General features: G+C 36.2%; 1 protein-coding gene across 4 annotated transcripts in view; it reads right to left on the bottom strand.

Moving 5' to 3' along the window:
• The window catches only part of ITSN1 (intersectin 1), a 243,466-nt gene that overhangs the window by 128,094 nt on the left and 95,020 nt on the right, over positions 1-20,352 (bottom strand). For 3 of the 4 annotated variants that reach the window (XM_058296182.2, XM_058296184.2, XM_058296183.2), the window contains 3 exons: positions 17,017-17,196; positions 15,486-15,582; positions 10,691-10,791 (listed from right to left, as the gene is read on the bottom strand). In XM_058296182.2, coding sequence (XP_058152165.1) covers positions 10,691-10,791; positions 15,486-15,582; positions 17,017-17,196 — 378 coding nt within the window. Of the gene's footprint in view, positions 1-10,690; positions 10,792-11,931; positions 11,991-15,485; positions 15,583-17,016; positions 17,197-20,352 lie in introns of those variants that run through there. The other variant, XM_058296185.2, reaches the window with a different exon arrangement.

The following is a 20,352-nucleotide window of genomic DNA, read 5'->3' as shown; positions in this document are numbered from 1 at the left end:
TATTTATTTTTAAAAGATACTTAGATTACATAAAAGGTTACATAAAAATATATAAGGGAGTCCTATATGTCCCACTCCCCACATCTCCTACTTTTCTCCATATTAACAACTTCTTTCATTAGTGTGGGACATTCACTGCAATTGATGAACACATTTTGGAGCACTGCCCCTAAGCATGGATTATAGTTTACACATTGTAGTTAACACTCTCCCCCACTCCATTCTATAGATTATGGCAGGATATATAATGGCCTCTATCTGTCTTTGCAAGGTCATTCAGGACCATTCCAAGTGCCAAAAATGCCTCCATATTACACCTTTTTGTCTTTGATCCATTTTGAGTTAACTTTCTAATATGGTGTGAGATAGGGACCCGCCCCCTCATTCTTTTGCATATGGATATCCAGTTCTCCCAGCACCACCTGTTTAAGAGACATTCATTCTCAACTGACTGGACTTGGCAGCCTTGTCAAAAATCAACTGGCCATAGATGTGAGTCTATTTCTGAACTGTCAATTCAATTCCATTGGTCTATTTTTGTGCCGGTACCATGTTGTTTTGACCACTTCAGCTTTGTAATAAGTTTTAAAGTGAGGAAGTGTGACTCCTCCAATTTTGTTCTTTTTCAAGATGCTTTTGGCTATTTGGGTACCTAACCCTTCCAAATCAACTTGATGACTGACCTTTCCATGTCTGCAAAGAAGGCTGCTAGAATTTTGATTAGGATGTCATTAAATCTGTAAATTATTTTGGGTAGACCTGACATCTTAATGGTATTTAAAATTCCAATCCATGAACACAGAATGACCTTGCATTTATTTAGATCTTCTTTGATTTCTTTTAGCAAAGTTTGTAGTTTTCCATGTATAAGTCCTTTACATCCTTGGTTAAATTTATCCCTATTTTATTCCTTTAGTTGCTACTGTAAATGTGATTTTTTTGCCCTTTGATTTCCTCCTCTAATTGGTCATTCCCGGTGTACAGAAACACTACTGACTGAATTTGTATACAGTCACTTTGCTGAATTCCTTTATTAGCTCTAGTAGCTTTGTTGTAGATTTTTTGGGACTTTCTAAATATAGGATCATGTCATCTGCAAATAGTTAAGGTTTTATCCGCTTGCATGCCTAATTGCTCTGGCCAGAACTTCTAGCCAGAACATATTGAATAACACTGGTGACAGGGGGTATCCTTGCATTACTCCAGGTCTTAGACAGAAAGCTTCTAGTCTTTCACCAATGAGTATGATGTTAGCTGTAGGGGTTTCATATATGCCTTTATCATGTTTAGGAAGTTTCCTTCTATTCCTAATTTTCTAAGTGGTGTTTTTTTTTTTTTTAATCAAGAAAGGGTGCTGGATTTTGTCAAATGCCTTTTCTGTGTCAAATGAGATGATCACTTGGTTTCATCCCTTCATTCTTTTAATGTGTATTACATGAATTGATTTTCTTATGTTGAACCACTTTGCATACCTGGGATAAAGCCCACTTGATCATGTTGTATAAGTCCTCTAATGTATTTTGGATTCTATTTGCTAGCATTTTGTAGAGGACTTTTGCATACAAATTCATAAGAGAAATTGATCTATAATTTTCTTGGCTTGTAGTACCTTTACCTGGCTTTGGTATTAGGATGACGTTGGCACATAGAATGAGTCAGGCAGTGTTCCCTCCTTTTCAATTTTTTGGAAGAGTCTGAGCAGGACTGGTATTAATTCTTCTTGGAATGTTTGATAGAATTCAACTGTGAAACAAACTGGTCCTAGGCTTGGCTGGGAGGTTTTTGATGACAGATTCAATCTCTTGTAATTGGTTTGCCGAGATCTCCTATTTCTTCTAGAGATAGTGTAGATTGTGTCTTTCTAGGAATTTATACATTTCATCAAAGTTGTCTAATTAGTTAGCATACACCTGTTCACAGCAACCTCTTATGATTCTTTCCAGTAGGTAATGTCCCCCTTTCATTTCTGTTTTAAATATTTGTGTCTTTTCCTTCATCAGTATAACTAAAGATTTGTCCATTTTATTGATCTTTTCAAAATACCAACATCTGGCTTTGTTGATACTTTTTTTTTTTTTAACTCTTTACTTCATTTATTTCTGCTTTAATCTTTATTTCTATCCTTCTGCTTGTGTTGGGTTTAGTTTGCTGTTCTTTTACTAGTCTCTCCAGGTATGCAGTTAGGTCTTTGAATTTAACTCTTTCTTCCTTTTTAATGTAAGTATTTAGGGCTATAAATTTTCCTCTGAGCACAGCCTTCATTGTATTCCATACGTTTTGATATGTTGTGTTTTCGTTTTCACTCAAGGTATTTACTGATTTCCCTTGTGATTTCTTCTTTGATCCACTGATTATATGAGTGTATTATTTAACTTCCACATATATGTGGATTTTCCAGTTCAGTATCTGCTACTGATTTCCACCTTCATTCCACTGTGGTCATAGAAGATACTTTATATAATTTCAATCTTTCAAAATTTACTGAGACTTGTTTTGTGGCCAAACATGTGGTCAATTCTGAATAACCCATGTATACTTGAGAAGAATGTATATCCTGCTGTTTTGGAGTGCAATGTTCTGTGTAAGTCTGCTAGGCCTAGTTCATTTATCATAAGATTACTTAAGTCCTCTGCTTTCTTATTCATCTTCTGTCTAAATGTTCAATCCATTGATGAATGTGGTGTTTTGAAGTCTCCAACTATTACTGTATACGTGTCTATTTTTTCCTTCAGTTCTTAGCAATGTTTGCCTCATATAATTTGGAGCATCATGGTTAGATGCTTAAATATTTACAACTGTTTTTTCTTGGTGGATTGCCCTTGAAATTAACGTATAGTGTCCTTCTTTGTCTTTTGTAACAGTTTTTGACTTAAAGTTGATTTTGTCCAATATCAGTATAGCTACGCTAGCTCTAGTTTAGTTACTATTCACATGGGATATCTTCTTCCATCCTTTCACTTTCAACCTGTTTCTCTCTTTGGGTCTAAAGTGAGTCTCTCGTAAACAATATATGATTGGATTGTGCTTTGTCATCCCTTCTGCCAATCAGTGTCTTCTGATCAGGGAGTTTTAATCCATTAACATTCAGTGTTATTACTATAAAGGCAATACTCAATTCAACTATTTTGTTCTTTGGTTTTATATGTCATCTTTTTCTCTCTTGTCCTTTACTGCAGCCTCCTTTTCTGTACAGTTGATCTTTTTTAATTTGTCTGATCCCTCTGCATTTGTCTTATTTTTTTTTTCTTTTAAATATTCTCCTTGTGGTTATCCTGGAATTTGTATTACACAACCTGTGTCTATAACTGACTAATTTGAAAAGCTATAACAAGTTAACCTCATCGCATACACATTCTCTGCTCCCATATCCCTCTGTTTCCCCTTTATGTTGTTTTTGTCCCATGTTACGTCTTTATAGTTTGTGTGTCCGTTATCAGGAAACATGAAATTTCTTATTCAATTGTATTCTAACTCTTACAGGAATTAAAGTTTACAGTTATATATTGAATATAAAGTACTATTTGGTTTTGCATTTACCCATTTAGCTACGTTTACTGAAGATCTTCACCTCACACAGCTTCAGGGTACTCACTCCTGTCTTTCAGGCTGAAGAACTCCCTTTAGTAATTCATGTAGGGGAGGTCTTCTGGTGATGAACTCTCTCAGTTTCTGTATACCTATGAATGTTTTAAACTCTCCCTCATTTTTGAAGGATAGTTTTGCCAGATAAAGAATTGAAGGCTAGCAGTTTTTCTCTTTCAGTACCTTAAATGTATCATACCATTGCCTTTTCACCTCCATCATTTGTGATGAGAAATTGACACTTGGTCTTACAGAGGATCCCTTGTATGTGATAAATAACTTTTCTCTTGCTGCTTTTAGAATTTTCACTTTATCTTTGGCATTAACATTCTGATTAGTATGTGTCTCAGAGCAGTTCTATTAGAGTTTACTCTGTTTGGAATATGTTGTGCTTCATGGACACGTATTTATGTGTTTCATAAGAGCTGGGAAATTTTCAGCCATTATTTACTCAAATATTCTTTCTGCCCTTTTTGCCTTTTCTTCTTCTTCTCTCCATGATGCATATGTTTGTATACTTTATCCTGTCACTCAAGTGCCTGTGACATTGTTCAATTTCTTCTATTTTCTTTATCTAGTTTACTAATTCTTTATTCTGCCTATTCAAATCTGTGGTATACCCCTAGTGTATTTTTAATCTCCATTATATTGCATTTCATCCCCATAATTTGTTAAGTTTCTTTTAAAATTTTCTAATTCTTTTTGCTCACACATTTTCTTCTTAATATCCTTTAGTTCTATATCCACAATTTATTTCTATCCACATTTTCCTCCATCACCTTGATTTTATTTAGATTTGTTTAACTTCTTTGATTAGTTACTCTAAAGTCTGTGCCTCCTCTAAAGTTTTAATCTGTTCCTTTGACTGAGACATATTCCTATTAATTAGTATGGCTTGTAATTTTTTGCTGATGTCTAGGCATCTGATTTTTTTGATGGGCTACTCTGAAGATCAGTTTCTCACTATTGCCTAGATTTTATTGTAGATTGGCTATGTTTTAAGGTTTTTCCTTGATGCTTGGTCCAACTTATACTGGACCTTCAGAGTAGTCCACATTTAACTGTTCAAATTTTCTCAAGGCTTCTTAACTTGACTCTTGCCCTGGAGAGAGGGTAAAACTTTTAAGATTGTCCTTTTATGTGTCATGATTTTTCCATGAGGCTTTTTTGTCTCTGGTTACTTCCCCGTAAGGGTATTCTGCCCCAGGGAGCCAGACTGGGTCATTCTAAGAAGGTCTGTTTTGTTCATTTAGTTGACCCAGCAATTAAAGACTGGGCTGTGCATATGCACTTCTTGCCAATAATTCTGCCATAGTTTCCTTTCCTCCCCACCAAGGGTAGTCTAATTTCTAATAGCATAGTATGTCCTTTGTTATGTCTGGCTTATTTTCCTCACCATACTGTGAGTGTGTAGTTGCAAAACATTAATCTATACTGCTGTGCAATATACCATTGTGTGACTATGTCACGATTTATTTATCATTCAACTGTTCATGAGCATTCTGGAGGTTTCTATTTTAAGATTACTATGAATAATGAACATTCTAGTTTTGGTGAAATATGTATACAGTCCTGTAGGATTTGCATGTGTGTATGTGTGACTGTGTGCATGAGTACCTCCAATATTCTTAACACACTGAGAGGAGGATTCTGGACTGGTGCCTAAACTAAAATATTGAAAAAAGAGTTCTAAAAATGGAGAACGTCAAAGAATAATAAACAACCTTTACTGAATTAATGCAAAGGTTCTGTAAGATTCTATGGTATCTTAGAATGAGGAAATTTCACTGATGATTTTATTGAGAATCTGCAACATGAGTTATTAAGATGGCAACATTAAAGTAGAATCATTAAGACATTAGTAAATGCTTTAATTTTAATTTATACTTGCATTAATTCTCCTCACTCCAGAATTATATAAAAAAAAGTTAATATTCCATCTACTCCAAAATAGAAATATAACAATAAATGAGAAGAACTATCCCCAGATCTGGAGCTTGGATTAGCACCAGGCCAGAGACTTGCATCCCTGACCTGACTCTTCCCAGTCCCTAATGGCATATGCATTAATAAAACTACTTCCCCCCTCTACCTATCAGTTCCTTCATCTCTGAAATGAGATAAATGAGCTAGAAAGAGAACGGCAAACACAGTCTACTGCCTGTTTTTGTAAATAAAATTTTCTTGGAACAAGGTCATGCCTATTCATTTAAGTATAAGGTTGCTTTTGTACTACAACAGCAATGTTGAGTAGTTCCAAGCGTATATGCCTATGACCCACAAGCATAAAATATTTACTATCTTATCCTTTACAGAAAAAGTTTGCTAATTCCTGCTCTAGAAGATCACAATAGATTCCTGGAATTCCAATACTGGTTTACTCTATTATCCTAAAACAAGTTGTGAGATGTTAAAATAGAGCAGCAACATCTAAAATAGCATCTCAACATAATAGGACAGCATAAAAATGAGTTTTGAGTGCATACAACTATCCTGTGGAAGTCAACATACATAAAGGTTATCAGTTTTGAAGTACTGGCTTATAAGGCAACATTATGAGGATAAACAGAAACCTTAAATTCACATACCCTACTATGAACATTCATGTTTGAGTAGGAAAGTAAAATTGAAAAGAGATAATAATGATTTTTTATTTCAAACAATTACTAAGGCTTTAGCTTTTCTAATGAGCATATGAGAAATCAAATAGTATATTCATTGTTACAAAACGTGACAAGAAAATAAAACACCTCTGTGAGAAGAGGGGCTAGGGTTAACTCAATTACCAGAATTCTATAGATACTTTTATATCCTTGTCTAAAGAATGGTCCCTCTCTGCTTTATCTCTTTTTAAAGCATGTACCAGCATACACATCAAGTTGTGGTATCATCAGCAACATCAATGCTGGTAATCAATGTGGTAAATAATGTCACCACTAAATAATCTTCTCTCCCCAGCCCATATTACAAGACGAAAGTTCTCATACTTTGTACTGCTGGGTTTGATAGATGGCATTCTAGATGTCCACAACACACACTAACAGGTGTAGCCAGAATCTGATAACACCCAGAAGAAGCAGGTGGCAGTAAAACAACATGGTGATTAGGAATCCCTCTAACTTTCAACAGCACATCAATAAATGGACTTTTGCCACAAACCAAAGCACAGATAAGCTAGGATGCATGATATGTGCAATTCTTGGAATACTATCTATAATTCTACCTCACTCTAAAACCACATGTGGATACAGGTGACTGAAAGTGATAGTATAAGAATAAACCAGATTCTCCTCCAATTTATTTTAAATCATATATTATCTACAACTTTAACTGGTATTCATAACACTAGAATATCATAACTCCAAAGTTGAGAGCTATTGCTCTATATTTAGTTATTTGCATGCTGTAAAAACAAGAACCCACAAAAAAAAAAAAAAAGGAAGAGAAATGAGACAAAGGCTATTAAATTGTATATTTCAGTAGGGTGTCTTTATAATCTGGGAGCTTTTCTCAACTTTTTGGATACTCCTCTTATCCTTCAGCTGGAGGAATAACTGCTTTTGGTTGGAGTTCAAATAAATTATTTTCATAGTTTAGTTTACGATGATAACCTCTATATTTCACCCATCTCAACCATCTAACTGCATTTCTGTCAACAGTCTATTTAGCCTAAAATATACCCTTTACTGATTCCCTAAAGTACCTAAGAGTAAAACAAATCAAATTCTCATTATTTCTATATTAACTGTAATAAGTTATTCTACCTGAGATGGCCTGCAGAGGTCTGGTTTAAAAATAAAATTTCCCCCTTAAATTCCTGTTAGAACAAATTAAGAATAAAGTATGCAGATAAACAATAGCAAAATCTACTTTCTTTCCAACATATTTGAAATTTTACTTTCTGCCTCAGATATTCAAAAGTTCTAAACATTCAACTGCCTGGGTACATCCTTGGAATATAGATATTGCATTTCAATCATAAATAACATAACCTACCAAGAAAGAGAATCTGACATCAATGTCACAGTTTAATACTATTTTAATTAACTCATGGAAAACACCAATAATTCTTTGAAGAATGTTTTCAGATGTGCTGGCAACATAGTTCTGGGTCTGTGTGTAGCCCTGGTGTCAACAAACCATGTAAAATAGCACATAAAAATACATCAGTGTGGGAAGTGGACTTGGCCCAGTGGATAGGGTGTCCGTCTACCACATGGGAAGTCCACGGTTCAAATCCTGGGCCTCCTTGACCCGTGTGATGCGCACAAGGAGTGCCCTGTCATGCAGGGGTGTCCCCCGCCTAGGGGAGCCCCATGCGCAAGGAGTGCACCCCATAAAGAGAGCCACCCAGTGTGAAAGAAAGTGCAGCCTGCCCAGGAATGGCGCCGCACACATGGAGAGCTGTCCCAGCAAGATGACGAAACAAAAAGTAACACAGATTCCCATGCCGCTGACAACAACAGAAGGAGACAAAAAGAAGAACACGCAGCAAATGGAGACAGAGAACAGGTAACTGGGGCGGGTGGGGGGGGTAGGGTATGGGGAAATAAATAAAATAAATCTTAAAAAAAAAAAATACACCAGTGTATATTTCTACAGTGCCTATGTAAGTTAGTTTGATTTTTTTCATACCATATATAAAAATGACTACTACTTTAGCAGGGAATGAGCGTAGACTACAAAGAATTTCCAGTACTTACTGTTCTTCCTTTCAGATACAAATATAAGCTTATTTACAATGACTTTGCAGAGATTCTTTATGTGCACAGGGTTCAAGATTAGTTCATAAACCCTTCAAACTCTCACCTAACCCTGAAATTTTTACACATGGATGAATTTTCTCTTGGAAATAAAATCTGCAATTGTAAGCAGCAGCAAAAAAAGGTAGTAAAACTTAATACTTAAAACTGTTTTACATATTAGTGCTTCCCTCCCACCCACCCCCACCCCCCACAGGGAAATTAACCTTCTCTCCCTTCCTTTCATATTTCTTAAAGGGCAGTTACTTTTTTTTTTTTTTTTTTTTAACACCATGTTCATATAAGAAGCCTTTACTTTTCTTTATAACTTTCTATGATGGTTAGGCTAATGTGTCAATTTGGCCAGGTAATAGTGTCCAGTTGTTCATTCAAGCAAGCACTGGGCTAACTGTAATAAGGGCATTTCATCAGTGTGTTGATTACATAAATGGCTGATTACATCTGCAACCCCTAGAGAACCCTAACACACTAATCAATATTAAGTATTTAGCCTTTCATGAGAAAGATTTCTGGAAGGGATCATAAAATCCTTTTCTAATCTGAAATAGATACCAGAAACATTTTTTTTTTTTAATCTATTAAGCCCCCCAGCGTGGGACATGACTCCCAGGGATGAACCTTCTAGGTGCAGAGGGATTACTACCAAGCACCAGCTGGTGATGTAAGTAGAAAAAGACCTTGAATAAAAGGGTCAACTCAGACCAGCAGAATATCTCAGCCTACATGTAGGACCATGTGTTAAAAACTGCTTTTTGACCTTGAATAAAAGGGGGAGATGGCAAAGACAAATGAGTTTATATGGCTAAGAGTCTTCAACAAAAAGTCAGGAGGTCATCAGAGGGGCTGCACTTACACATGCCTCAGCAGGACCCCAGAGACAGCCAAAGTAGATACAACCTGAGGGCTTGTATCTACTGAGGGCTATGGAGACCCACAGGTTCTATGGTCATGGCAGAGGGCTCTGAAATTCAGTGCCGTGTCAGTTGGCCCTACATTGGCATTTGTGTTCTTGAGTGTGATGGAGTTGGACTCAGATGTGAGCTTTCTACACATGCCTCTTCTGTCACTTTTACTGAACCTGTGGTTGGCGCTAGGGTTGCTATATATTCAGGAGACTTGAATCTCTGGACTGTCCATGTGCCAGCTGGGTCCTGAGCCTCAGCAGAGTTGTAACTCCTACCCTCTGGTTCACTGGACTTACCCAGGTCAGCTAACAGGGAGGTGAAGATGGTCAACCACCACACCTACAACTGCAAGCAAGAATACCTACAACTGCAAGCAAGAGAACTGCATCCATCAACCGTGCGGATTCTAAGCCTCCTCTCGATATAGAGGTAGAGTGGACATCATCATCCCAGGGTCAACAGAATGGAGGAATAAAATATGGATTAGAGTGGACTTACTGATATTCTACTATGGAACTATTGTGACTAGTAATGGAAGAAATTGTATTGACGTGGAGAAAGTGGCACAGTAGTCGCTGAGGGTAGGGAGAGGGAAGGAGAGATGTGATGTGAAGGACTTGGAGTTGTTCTAAATGATATTGCAGGGACAGATGCTGGACATTATATATCCTGCCATAACCCACTGAATGGACTGGGGGAGAGTGTAAACTACAAGGTGAACTATTATCCATGTGGTACAGCAGTGCTCTAAAATGTATTCACCAAATGCAATGAATGTGCCACAATGATGAAAGAGGTTGTATGGGAGAAGTGGGATGAGAGGGGGTGGGAGGTATATGGGAACCTCTTATATTTTTTTAATGTAACAAAAATAAATAAATAAAGAGATCGTAGAACCAAAAAAAAAAAAATATATATATATATATATATAGGTAGATCATATAATTAGACACTGAACTTTTATAGATGGAGTAATATCCCAAGAAGTTAAATGACTCCCAGCTAGTTAGTGACAGAGCCAGGTTTCAAACTCTCCAATCAACTTTCACCATACATACTCCCTCACACTCTGACCTGTTACGTAGGCAGTTTTAAGTTCATCTACAGAGCCAGATTTCAGAACTTGAAGCCATTTTTTATTCAAAGAAGTGATCTTTGTTAGTGATTTGATTTGCTATAGGTGAATAGGTGGGTTCCTTGGTCTATGTTCTATTTTTACCAAGAAGTAAAGAGGTATGTGGCACTGGAAGAATAAACGTAACTATAGACAAGAGTTACTAATAAGTGAAAACGTGAAATAAGCAGGACTGTGAAAACCATATTTAGAAAAAAGCAAATAGAGAAAGACATTTTGAAGATACCTTTGATCCAACATCTAGAAACATTTCACATTTAGAACAAAGATCATATTTCACTAAATTAATTTTTATTTGTAAATACCTGTTAAGTGTCCACTCATAGTTTTGTCATGACTATTGAATAATTGCCTGTATTTCAGTCTTGATGACTGAGGAACAGCCCATTCTGCCACTGGAGGTACACTGGAGGGAAACGATAAAGGAGAGAAAAAGTGGATTCATAATAAGGAATAGCCTATTTTAGTTCTTTAAAGACAGTAAACAAATAAGTTCTTCAGAGAATGACGACTAATGTTAATATTTTATTCATTTGTAATCACTATTTCACAAATTTCTATTATGAGTATTTCACATTTTTAAGGTATTTGTTTCGATGGGTACGCTCACTATTTTTCTAGATCCGATGATAAACACAACAGATCAAGTGGCTGCTTCAAGTTATAAATAATTTGAAGACCCTACAAGAGTATGGAAAATCTTCTTGGGACTGAGGCAATACTGTAATGTCCAGATTTTTCTAAAATTCCAGAACATTTATCTTCTGGTTTAAAAGGCAGTTCTGAGAGCTTAGAAATACCCATCTTTCAAAGTACTCATTGTCTAAAGTGTTGAAGTTTATATACACCAAAAAATAGGACACATTTCTTAATGAGATGGAATTATTTCATTCTGGGAAATTTCAATTCCCACCAAATGGAGAGTTTTCCAGAGAAAGAACAGACCATTTCAAGGGTTACAGCAAATCAGTCAAGTGGTCAAAGATGGAGCACTGCTTTATTGACTGCAATCCAGGATTGACCTTTCCTTGCCAATGTGCCAAGGCCTGATCTGAGGAAGGCCCTGCCAGTAGTCAGTCTGGGACAGACCTACTCAACGATTAGCTCTGCAGATGCTGCTGCCCAGATGAGTGTTACAGTGATCCCAATCACTTGCTAAGAGCTATGTGTCTAAAGTTACAAACAATGACTGGGATGGGAGTAAAAATGGCATTCTTCTTCCAGGACATTACAATTAATGCTTTCATTTCAATTAATATAACTCTTTCTCACATGTCTATACACAATTTTAATCACAAATTTAACTTCTTATTCATAATTTATGTATGTTAATCATAAATTTAACCTCTTACTCTTAATTTGTTACCTATGTACTTAAACTTACCGCATATACTTCATAAAGCAGGAACAGCTTCAACACTTAAAAAGGACCTATATAAATTAAGCTTTCCCATTTTTTAAAGTTTCTTTATTTATTGAAAATAATTATTTTCAAAAGTTCACAAAATTAATAAAGTTTGAAATTTTCTTAATAAAAAACACTTACCAAGATCTACGCTGCTGTGAGTACTTCCGCAACAACTCTCTCATTTTAAACTAGTATTTTGCTGATTCCAACTTTTGACTATTTGTCAAGAAGCTAACTATCTTTCTACTGCACTCCAGGAGTGTAGGGTGTTACAAACAGATGTTGACCTAGATTATACTTATCAAGTCATGGTTTTCTGTCAAATTCCTGAGAATTTAAAAGACTAAAACTCATTAACATGTAATAATAATTATCCAAAAAGTCATATAGTAAATTACCAAAATTTGCCAGAAATTTAAATTATTGAAAAAAATGACTACCTAAAAAAGTCCAATTGTCCTTATTAATGTTTTCATTTTACTGATAATGAAATACTAATATCTATTGTTTATTCATTCTAATGTCACAAATCAATTTTAAGATACATCTCAAAATCCTTTTTGGATCTTAGGCATATACCCAAGGAAAGCAGGGATTCAAACAGATACGTTTACACCAATGCTGGATACAAAAAGACAAATGTTGTATGGTTCCATTTATATGGAGAATATGTAGAATGTAGAATAGGCAAATTCATAGACAGAAAGTAGATTAGAGCTTACCAGGACCTGGAGGGTGTGGGGAATGTGGAGTTAATGCTTAATGGGTACAAACTTTCTGTTTTGGTGACAAAAAATTTTGGTAATAGAAGGTGGTAATGGCAGAATAACATTGTAAGAGCAGTTAACATCACTGAATTGTATACTTACATACTTAAAAACGGGTAAAATGACAAACTTTATGTTTTATGCATATGTAAACAATTGAAAAAACAAAACCCTTTGTGAAAAGTCAGAAAGAACTCAAAACATCAGCACAATATGGCAAAAACAACAAAAAATATGGCACTTGGTGCCAGATGATCTAAGTTTAAATCTCAGCACTGCAGTTTACTACCAGTAAGACATGAGTGAAAATTTCTCTGGACTTGTTTCCTCATTCACAATGCTTGAGGAAATATCTATTTCATAGATGGCTGTGGGGGCCGTTTGGGATAAATGAGGGGCCTGGCCAAGGTGATGTTAAAAAATGTTCTTCAATAATAAGAGTAAAACTGTAATTAAGTGGAACACAAATAGTTGTACATCACACTTAACTGAAGTTTTTAGAGAAAAACTTGCTGAAAAAGAAAAAGATGTGGTTTGTGGTTAAGAACACGTGCTTGCAAGTCAGAACTCTGTTCAACCCTTAGTTCTCTCCCTTATGAGTTACGTTATCTGGGCAAGTACTTATTAATATCTCTGCGCTTCCTCATCTGCAACATAATGAAGACAATATGGAACCAAAGTTGGCCAAAATGTAAGTAATAAGGTCACATAAACTTTCCCAGAGTTGGACCACATATTTGATTAACTTGAACTATCTACTAATCCAAAGAATTTATTTCATAAAAACTGGTCTTAAATAAGGTTTTATTAATAATCCACAAAGAATTCATGAGGTTATCTGAGCATGAATGAAAAACAAGGCCAACTGTGGCTCCAATCTCTACAAGAAAAAATTTTACACATCAACTTTTAAATAGTTAATTATTTTTTCCTTCTACCCAGGAGTTCTATTCTCCTATTTTTAAACACTGTTACTACCACTTAATTGTTCTTTTCTATAAAAACAGCATGCAAGGGAATTGGACATGGCTCAACTGACAGAGTGTCTGCCTACCATATGGAGGGTCCAGGGTTCAATCCTCAGGGCCTCCTGACCCATGTGGTAAGTTGGCCCAAGCACAGTGCTGCCGTGCACAAGGAGTGTCGTGCCACGCAGGGGCACCCCTGCACAGGGGTGCCCCATATGCAAGGAGTACGCCCCGCAAGGAGAGCTGCCCCGCATGGAAAAAGCTCAACCTGCCCAGGAGTGGTGCTGCACATATGGAGAGCTAACGCAGCAAGATTACACAACAAAAGAGAGACCCAGTTCCCCAGTGTCGCGTGATAATGCAAGTGGATGCAGAAGAACACACAGTAAATGGACAGAGAGAGCAGACAACGTGGGAAGGGGAGAAGGGGAGAAATAAAGAAATTAATCTTTAAAAAAAAAAACAGCATGCAAGTAATGAAATTGGTCTACAATTTTTATGAGGATGAATGCACAACATTGTGATTAAACTAAAAGCCAATATTACATACTTTGGGTAGACTGTATAATATGTGAATATATCTCAATAAAACTGCTTTAAAACAAATAAACATGCAAGAATAGCCAGAAATAGCAGCTATGTGCAGCAGGGGAAGCAGAGAGATTACCAGTGATGAACCTTTTGTCTGCTTTTTTGTTTTATATTATTATTAAATTATGAAAATGCTCTAATTATGACTGAAATGATGAATGCGCAACAACGTGATTATACCAAATACCATAATTGTACACTTTGGATGGACGGTAAGCTTTATTAATACATATCAATAAAACTGATTTGTTTTAAAAAAAAAAACAAAAACAGCATGCAAAGCCTTTAAAGCAGGGATTGCTAGCCAGGGGTCCATGGAAAGATTTCAGGGGGAATATGAGCTTAAATTGAAACTTCAAAAAAACATTATTCTTGTGGAAATATGTTGGTGCAGGTGTGATATATTTATTAAATAATACACAGTACAGAGTAGACTTAGTATGATTTTTATTTTGATGTAGTGTGTTCTGAGTGCAGTGGATAACTGCCTGGTTTTATGACGCCGTGGGAAAACTCGAATTTCTAAATGTTTGCTGAAAGTGACTGAACAGATGTTGAACCATGTTAGATTATTAAGTATTGAAATTATAGGAAAGCTGTACAACATAATTTTGAATAAATCCTAAAATTTAAAGACATGCTGATGTTGAGTATGTGTCATAAAACTAAATGCTACTACATTCTGAGAGGGCTCTGTGGTTTTCACCTGACTAGCAAAGGGGTCCGTGGAGCAAAAAGGTTAAGAAAACCTACTTTAAAGGAAATGTCATTTGTCATCTCTGCAGCAAGTAAACAATAAAACATGGGAACAAGAACATTTCAAGAATAGATGGTAAACTGAGTCAAATGTTGCTAGGAAGAAAAGAAAGATTATGAAATGGTTCATTGGCTTTGGAGACAGAGGAGTCTGGTAATCTGCCATTTTGGGGGAGTAGTGAAGATGGAAGCAACATGGGAGTTGTCAGAGTTGAGAACAGGACTTTAGGTCAGGTTGACTGTGTGAGCTGTGGAATCTTTCTGTCCCAAAGACAGGAGAATACTAGAGAACACATTATTTCAATAATAAAAAGATATAGCCAGGGACATTTCCATTTAGTTTGGTATTTTAAAATTTGTACTTTATGTACTTCCAAACCTCACCTTATTGATAGTTTTAAAAAAAATAATTATAACCATGATGAAAAGCAAGAATAACAGTTGGGGGAAAAAAAACCCTAGTAACTTTATTTGAAATGAAGAAAATTATAATTAGCATTCTACAAACTACAAGAAAAAAACTAAGAACATAGCTAATTAATTTGCAACCTTATGAAATAATAGATAAGGGCTTTCATCTAGCCTCCCATTTAAAAACAAGCAAACTTACCTAGCCACGTCAAATGATTGTGCCTTCTGCAATTTAGTGTTTAACTGTGACCCTGGACCAGATCTACTAAAGGAAGAACTCTTTGGCAATGTGGCTGCTGTAAAAATAAATAAATATTAAATAATTTTAATCCTACACAGCTAAGAAAGTTTTCCGAACTACAGAAATTAATATGCATAGTCATTAAATCTGAGGCAGAAATAATCTCTTACTTTTTATCACCCTGGATTGAAATAAGAGTTATTCCTTTATGCCTTCCTTACTTGCTGCACTCTTGCCAAAAACTTTTCTAGATTTGCTTTCCTATAAAAAATCACCTTATTAATTAGCAATGTTCATATCCATAAAATTTTATTCTTCATTAACCATTTACTATCACATTTTACAGGATCTGTTCCAATAGATAGGAGCTAATAGCTTAAACCAAAAGATGACTTTTTCTTAACTCTACAGAAAAAATTGAAGTACTAGTTCTTGAAATGAGAGCCAAGAAATCACAGGCTGCAGTCTTGGCCAGATGACATGTGATGCTTGGGAGGGTAAGCATTTGAATCTGATTCTTATCCAGGCTGGTTAGCTTTGCAGTAGAAGGAAAACTATGAGCATTAGCCATATTCCCCTTACCCTTCCCTGATTTCTTGCAACACTTGCCAGTAGCCACATGAGAAAAACAAGAGTCAGTACATGGAATTCACTGACACCACTGGAAAAAGAACGAAAAAACTTTCTTGGCTGCCATCAAATCTCCACAGTCATGGTCACATGTGAAAGATGGACTATATGCCACAAGAAAATTTTGTTTTAAAAAGTGTAATTTAGTTGCTTTGGTCATAACATAGAGATATCCTGACATATGTAATATATCCAAAGGGCTACAGGCAAAGTATTAATGGTTCAAATATAATGCTAAAACCCATGTTGTCATCACTACTGAATTTACTGGAATATATCCAAAGTACTTTTAAAAAAATAATTTTCATATTTATGAGTTCATCAAGATGTTAGATTAAGACTAGCTCCATCAACAGTTTATGCTTTTCTTGTAACTACTGGGAAAAAAGATTGTGAATAAAGACTCAAAATGATACTAAAACAGGAACCTTTTAGAGTTTTCCTTGAATTCAACAAGCATCTCTCTCTCTCTCACATACACACACACACACATAAATACATAATTCTAATCCCAAGGGATTCGCTTCCTTATTAGCAACTCTTAGCAGCTGAATAAAAGTGGTAACTGATACAAGAAAATTTTAAAATGTTCAAATACTGTTCAAACTTCAGTTGCTCTTATGAAGCACTTGAGAGGAAATTATACTGTTGAATTCACCTCTGTCCAGAGCTATGTATAATTCCATTCTCTTTTCTCTCCCTCTACCCTAGAACATCCCATTTAATCTGCTGAGATCCATGGGAAAGTAAATGAAAAAAGTGGATATTTTCCTGTAGAATAAAGGCAGAAATTTAGCACGCATGACCAGTAAAATACAAGCCATAAAATATTAGCCTGTGGTTTCAATAGGTCACATACCAGGATGTGCAAATGCAGGCAGAGGTTGTATGACTGGGGGGGCTCCGTTAGCCATGGGAGGCACTGCTGCCGTTGGAACTGAAGATACTAGGGGTGGAGACATTCCAACAACTGGAATGGATCCCATTGGCACAGAAGCAACAGCTGTAAGCGGTGGTATGCTGGTGATACCTCCTATACCTAGGAGGGGGGAAAAAATCCCAAAAAAATGCACATTCAAATCACATTTTAACATTCAGTGATATTTAACCCAGGATGGCTTGACGATCATCACTTTCTGGATATAATATATTCTCATTTAAAAAACAGCTTCATGTTAATAGTTTTAAGATTATAAAAAATTATGTCCAAGATCATATCAAAAGACTCAAGACCCAACTTAAAGAGGGATCATCCAAAGATGAACAACAATAAGAATGTTAACTACAATAAACTGAAAACCATCAAATTAATTAAATGCATGAGTACATATAATTATATTTAAAAACAAACAAAAAATCCTCATTGTTCACCTTAGAAGTATTTTAGGCAATTAACTATTTTGGAAACAATTAAATAAAGGGGAGTAAAATCAAGCATTTGTCTTGCTTTTTCTACATATACTGTACCTCAGGGTAACCAAATATTTGATGAGGGGAAGTTTCTCTTTTAGAAGTATTCTAATTAATAAATGAAAAAAAAATGATAGAACTAAAATTAATGTCTCCTGTCTTTTTGTTCTGTTCTAATAATACTCCCTTCATTTATGTTAAGTAAATACATTTTTTATACCATTTAAGTTCCTCTGTTGATTTTTTTTACTATTATTTAAAAGTTATTTTCTAAGTAGTTGCTGTAGGGTTAAAATATGATGTTAATTTATCATAATCTGTTTCAGATTAATGCTAATTCAATTTTGGTAAAAGATCCAAATTTTACAACAATATACTGCATTTCCTTTCCCCTTCTCTGTTATTATTGCATATATACTATATGTGTACTAACTATATATTGTATACATATAGAAACCAGCAAAAGTGTTAGAATTATTGCTTCAGACAGTCCTTTAAAGAAGTTAGAAAAAGAAATGAGAAAAATGTATTTATAGAATCTTTTATATTAATCCACATATGACCATTTTCAACATTATTCTTTTGGTCCATTCAACTTACCAATGGATATCATTTCCTTTCATTCTGAAAATTTTCCTCTATTATTTCTTTTAAAGAAGATCAGCTAGCAACGAATTCTCTCAGTCATTGTTTGTCTTGTTTATCTCGTCATTTCACCTTCATTTTTAAAGGACAATTTTGCTGGATATAGAATTCTGGATTGACAGTTTTTTTCCTGGTAGCACATTTAATATTTCACAGCCTTCTGACCACCAATGTTTCAGATTGGTACGTTTGATTTTGTCCCATAAGTCTCTGAGACAATTCTTTTTTTCTTTCCCAATCAGTTGCTCTGTTTTCAGATTGGATATTTTCTATTGAGTCATCTTCAAATTCACTGATTCCGGCTTCTGTCACCTCAAATCTCCTGTTGAGCTCTCTGGTGGACTTTTCATTTATTAAATATTTTAACTCTAAAATTTTCATTTTGTTCTTCTTTGTTATACCTATCTTTTTGAGGGAATTGCTATTTGTAGATTCACTGTTGTCATACTTTAATTCTTTAAAAATGGTTTCATTAGTTCTTTGAACATAATTATAATTGCTAGCCTGATGTTTTAGTTAAATCCAACATCTGGATAAGAGTCAGGTTCTACTAACTGTTCCTTTTTCTGAATATGGGTCACACTTCCATTTCTTTGACAATGTCAAAAATTTATAGTTGAAAACTGGATATTTTAGATACTATTTGTAACAGTTTGGTATTATTTATGAATTCCAAAAATAGATATTGGATTATGTTTATAAACTGATCTGTTCCTCTGGGCATATTAGATTGTATTAACTTCAGAGGTATCACTTTTACTTGATTAAATTATAATTAGGGTTTTGATTGTACCACATCAGTAGGACGTTGAATCCCTGCTCCCTTGGTGAGCAGAGACTCACAAAGAAAATGACATGGCAGAGGAGTGAGTTAGAATTTTGATACTGGAACCCCAGGAAGGAAACACACAGGAGAACACAGAGGAATAGAGATGGCCTCATAGACACGGCAGAGGCCATGGAAGAGAGAGAGCCTGAGAGTCAAGGGCTGACCTTGTGGAGAGAACAGAGCAGCTGAGCGCAGAAAGAAAGGAGCCCCAAGGAGAAAGATGAGTCTTGTGCCTGCCTACAGCTGAAAGAGGAAGAAGCTGAGACCACAGAGCTGTAGAAGGAGAGGAAAGGAGAACCCTCACAAAGACAGGCAGCCAACTTGCCCCAACACGTGGTTAAGAGACTTGGCGAGGGAAGTATTATGCTTATGGCTTGGTAACTGTAAGCTTCTACCCCAAATAAATAACCCTTTATAAAAACCCAACAGACAGCAAGATGGTGGCAGAGTGAGGACTTTCTAGAGTCAGCTCCTCCTACAGGGCACTTAGTAAACACCCAGAGCTTTCTGGAGCAAGCTAAAGCACCTGTCTGGGGGCTCCAGGAAAAGAGAAGAGCATCCTGAAATATCCTTCAAGGAATGAAAGGAAGAAACTACCCCTCTGCAGAGAAGATTCATAAGTAGAGTGCTCCATGCCACGGAGGTCAGTGCCCATCCTCCACTGGAGGCACAAGTTGCCTCGGGAGCTGTTCCATGGCTAGAATTGAAAGCTTCACTTCCCAGAAAACAGGGGAGGAAGAGTCAGCTGGGCACCAGCTTCAGCTATTGATGAGTAAATTCGGTGGGCTTAAGTATACTCCTAAGAACAACTAAACTTTGAACCTGTCCACGTCAGAAAGAGGCTAGTAGCCACCATCTTAACTCTGTGCCTGGCATGAGGCAAAATGGGGTGGACTGAAAATCACAGTGCTGGTAGGGACTGGCTTCTTTCCATCCAGATCAGATTGCAGCTCTAGCCTAAGCCCCAGCCTCACCTCTGGCAGGGAGGAGGCTGAGGGACCTCCAGCCTCTCTGGGAAATTACCAGCCAAGCCATGGAGGCCAGTGATCATCCTACTTCGGCAACGCAAGCCACCCCAGGAGCTATTCTGTGGCTGGCATTTGAAGCGCCATTTCCCAAAAACAGGAGAGGAAGAGATGGTTGGCTACCGATTTCAGCAATTGATTAGTAAATTTGGCTGACTAAAGTATAACTCTAAGAACAGCTGAAGTTTGAACCTGTCTAAGTAGGAAAGGGGCCAAGAGTTGCTGATAGTTGCCATTTTGACTCTGCCCCAAGCAGGAGGGGAAGCCAGGCAGATCGAAAATCACA

Source organism: Dasypus novemcinctus, chromosome 4, assembly GCF_030445035.2.
Source record: "Dasypus novemcinctus isolate mDasNov1 chromosome 4, mDasNov1.1.hap2, whole genome shotgun sequence".
Taxonomy (NCBI): Eukaryota; Metazoa; Chordata; class Mammalia; order Cingulata; family Dasypodidae; genus Dasypus; species Dasypus novemcinctus.
The sequence above is the reverse complement of the archived record's forward strand: the minus strand, read 5'-3'. Positions and strand labels throughout refer to the sequence as shown.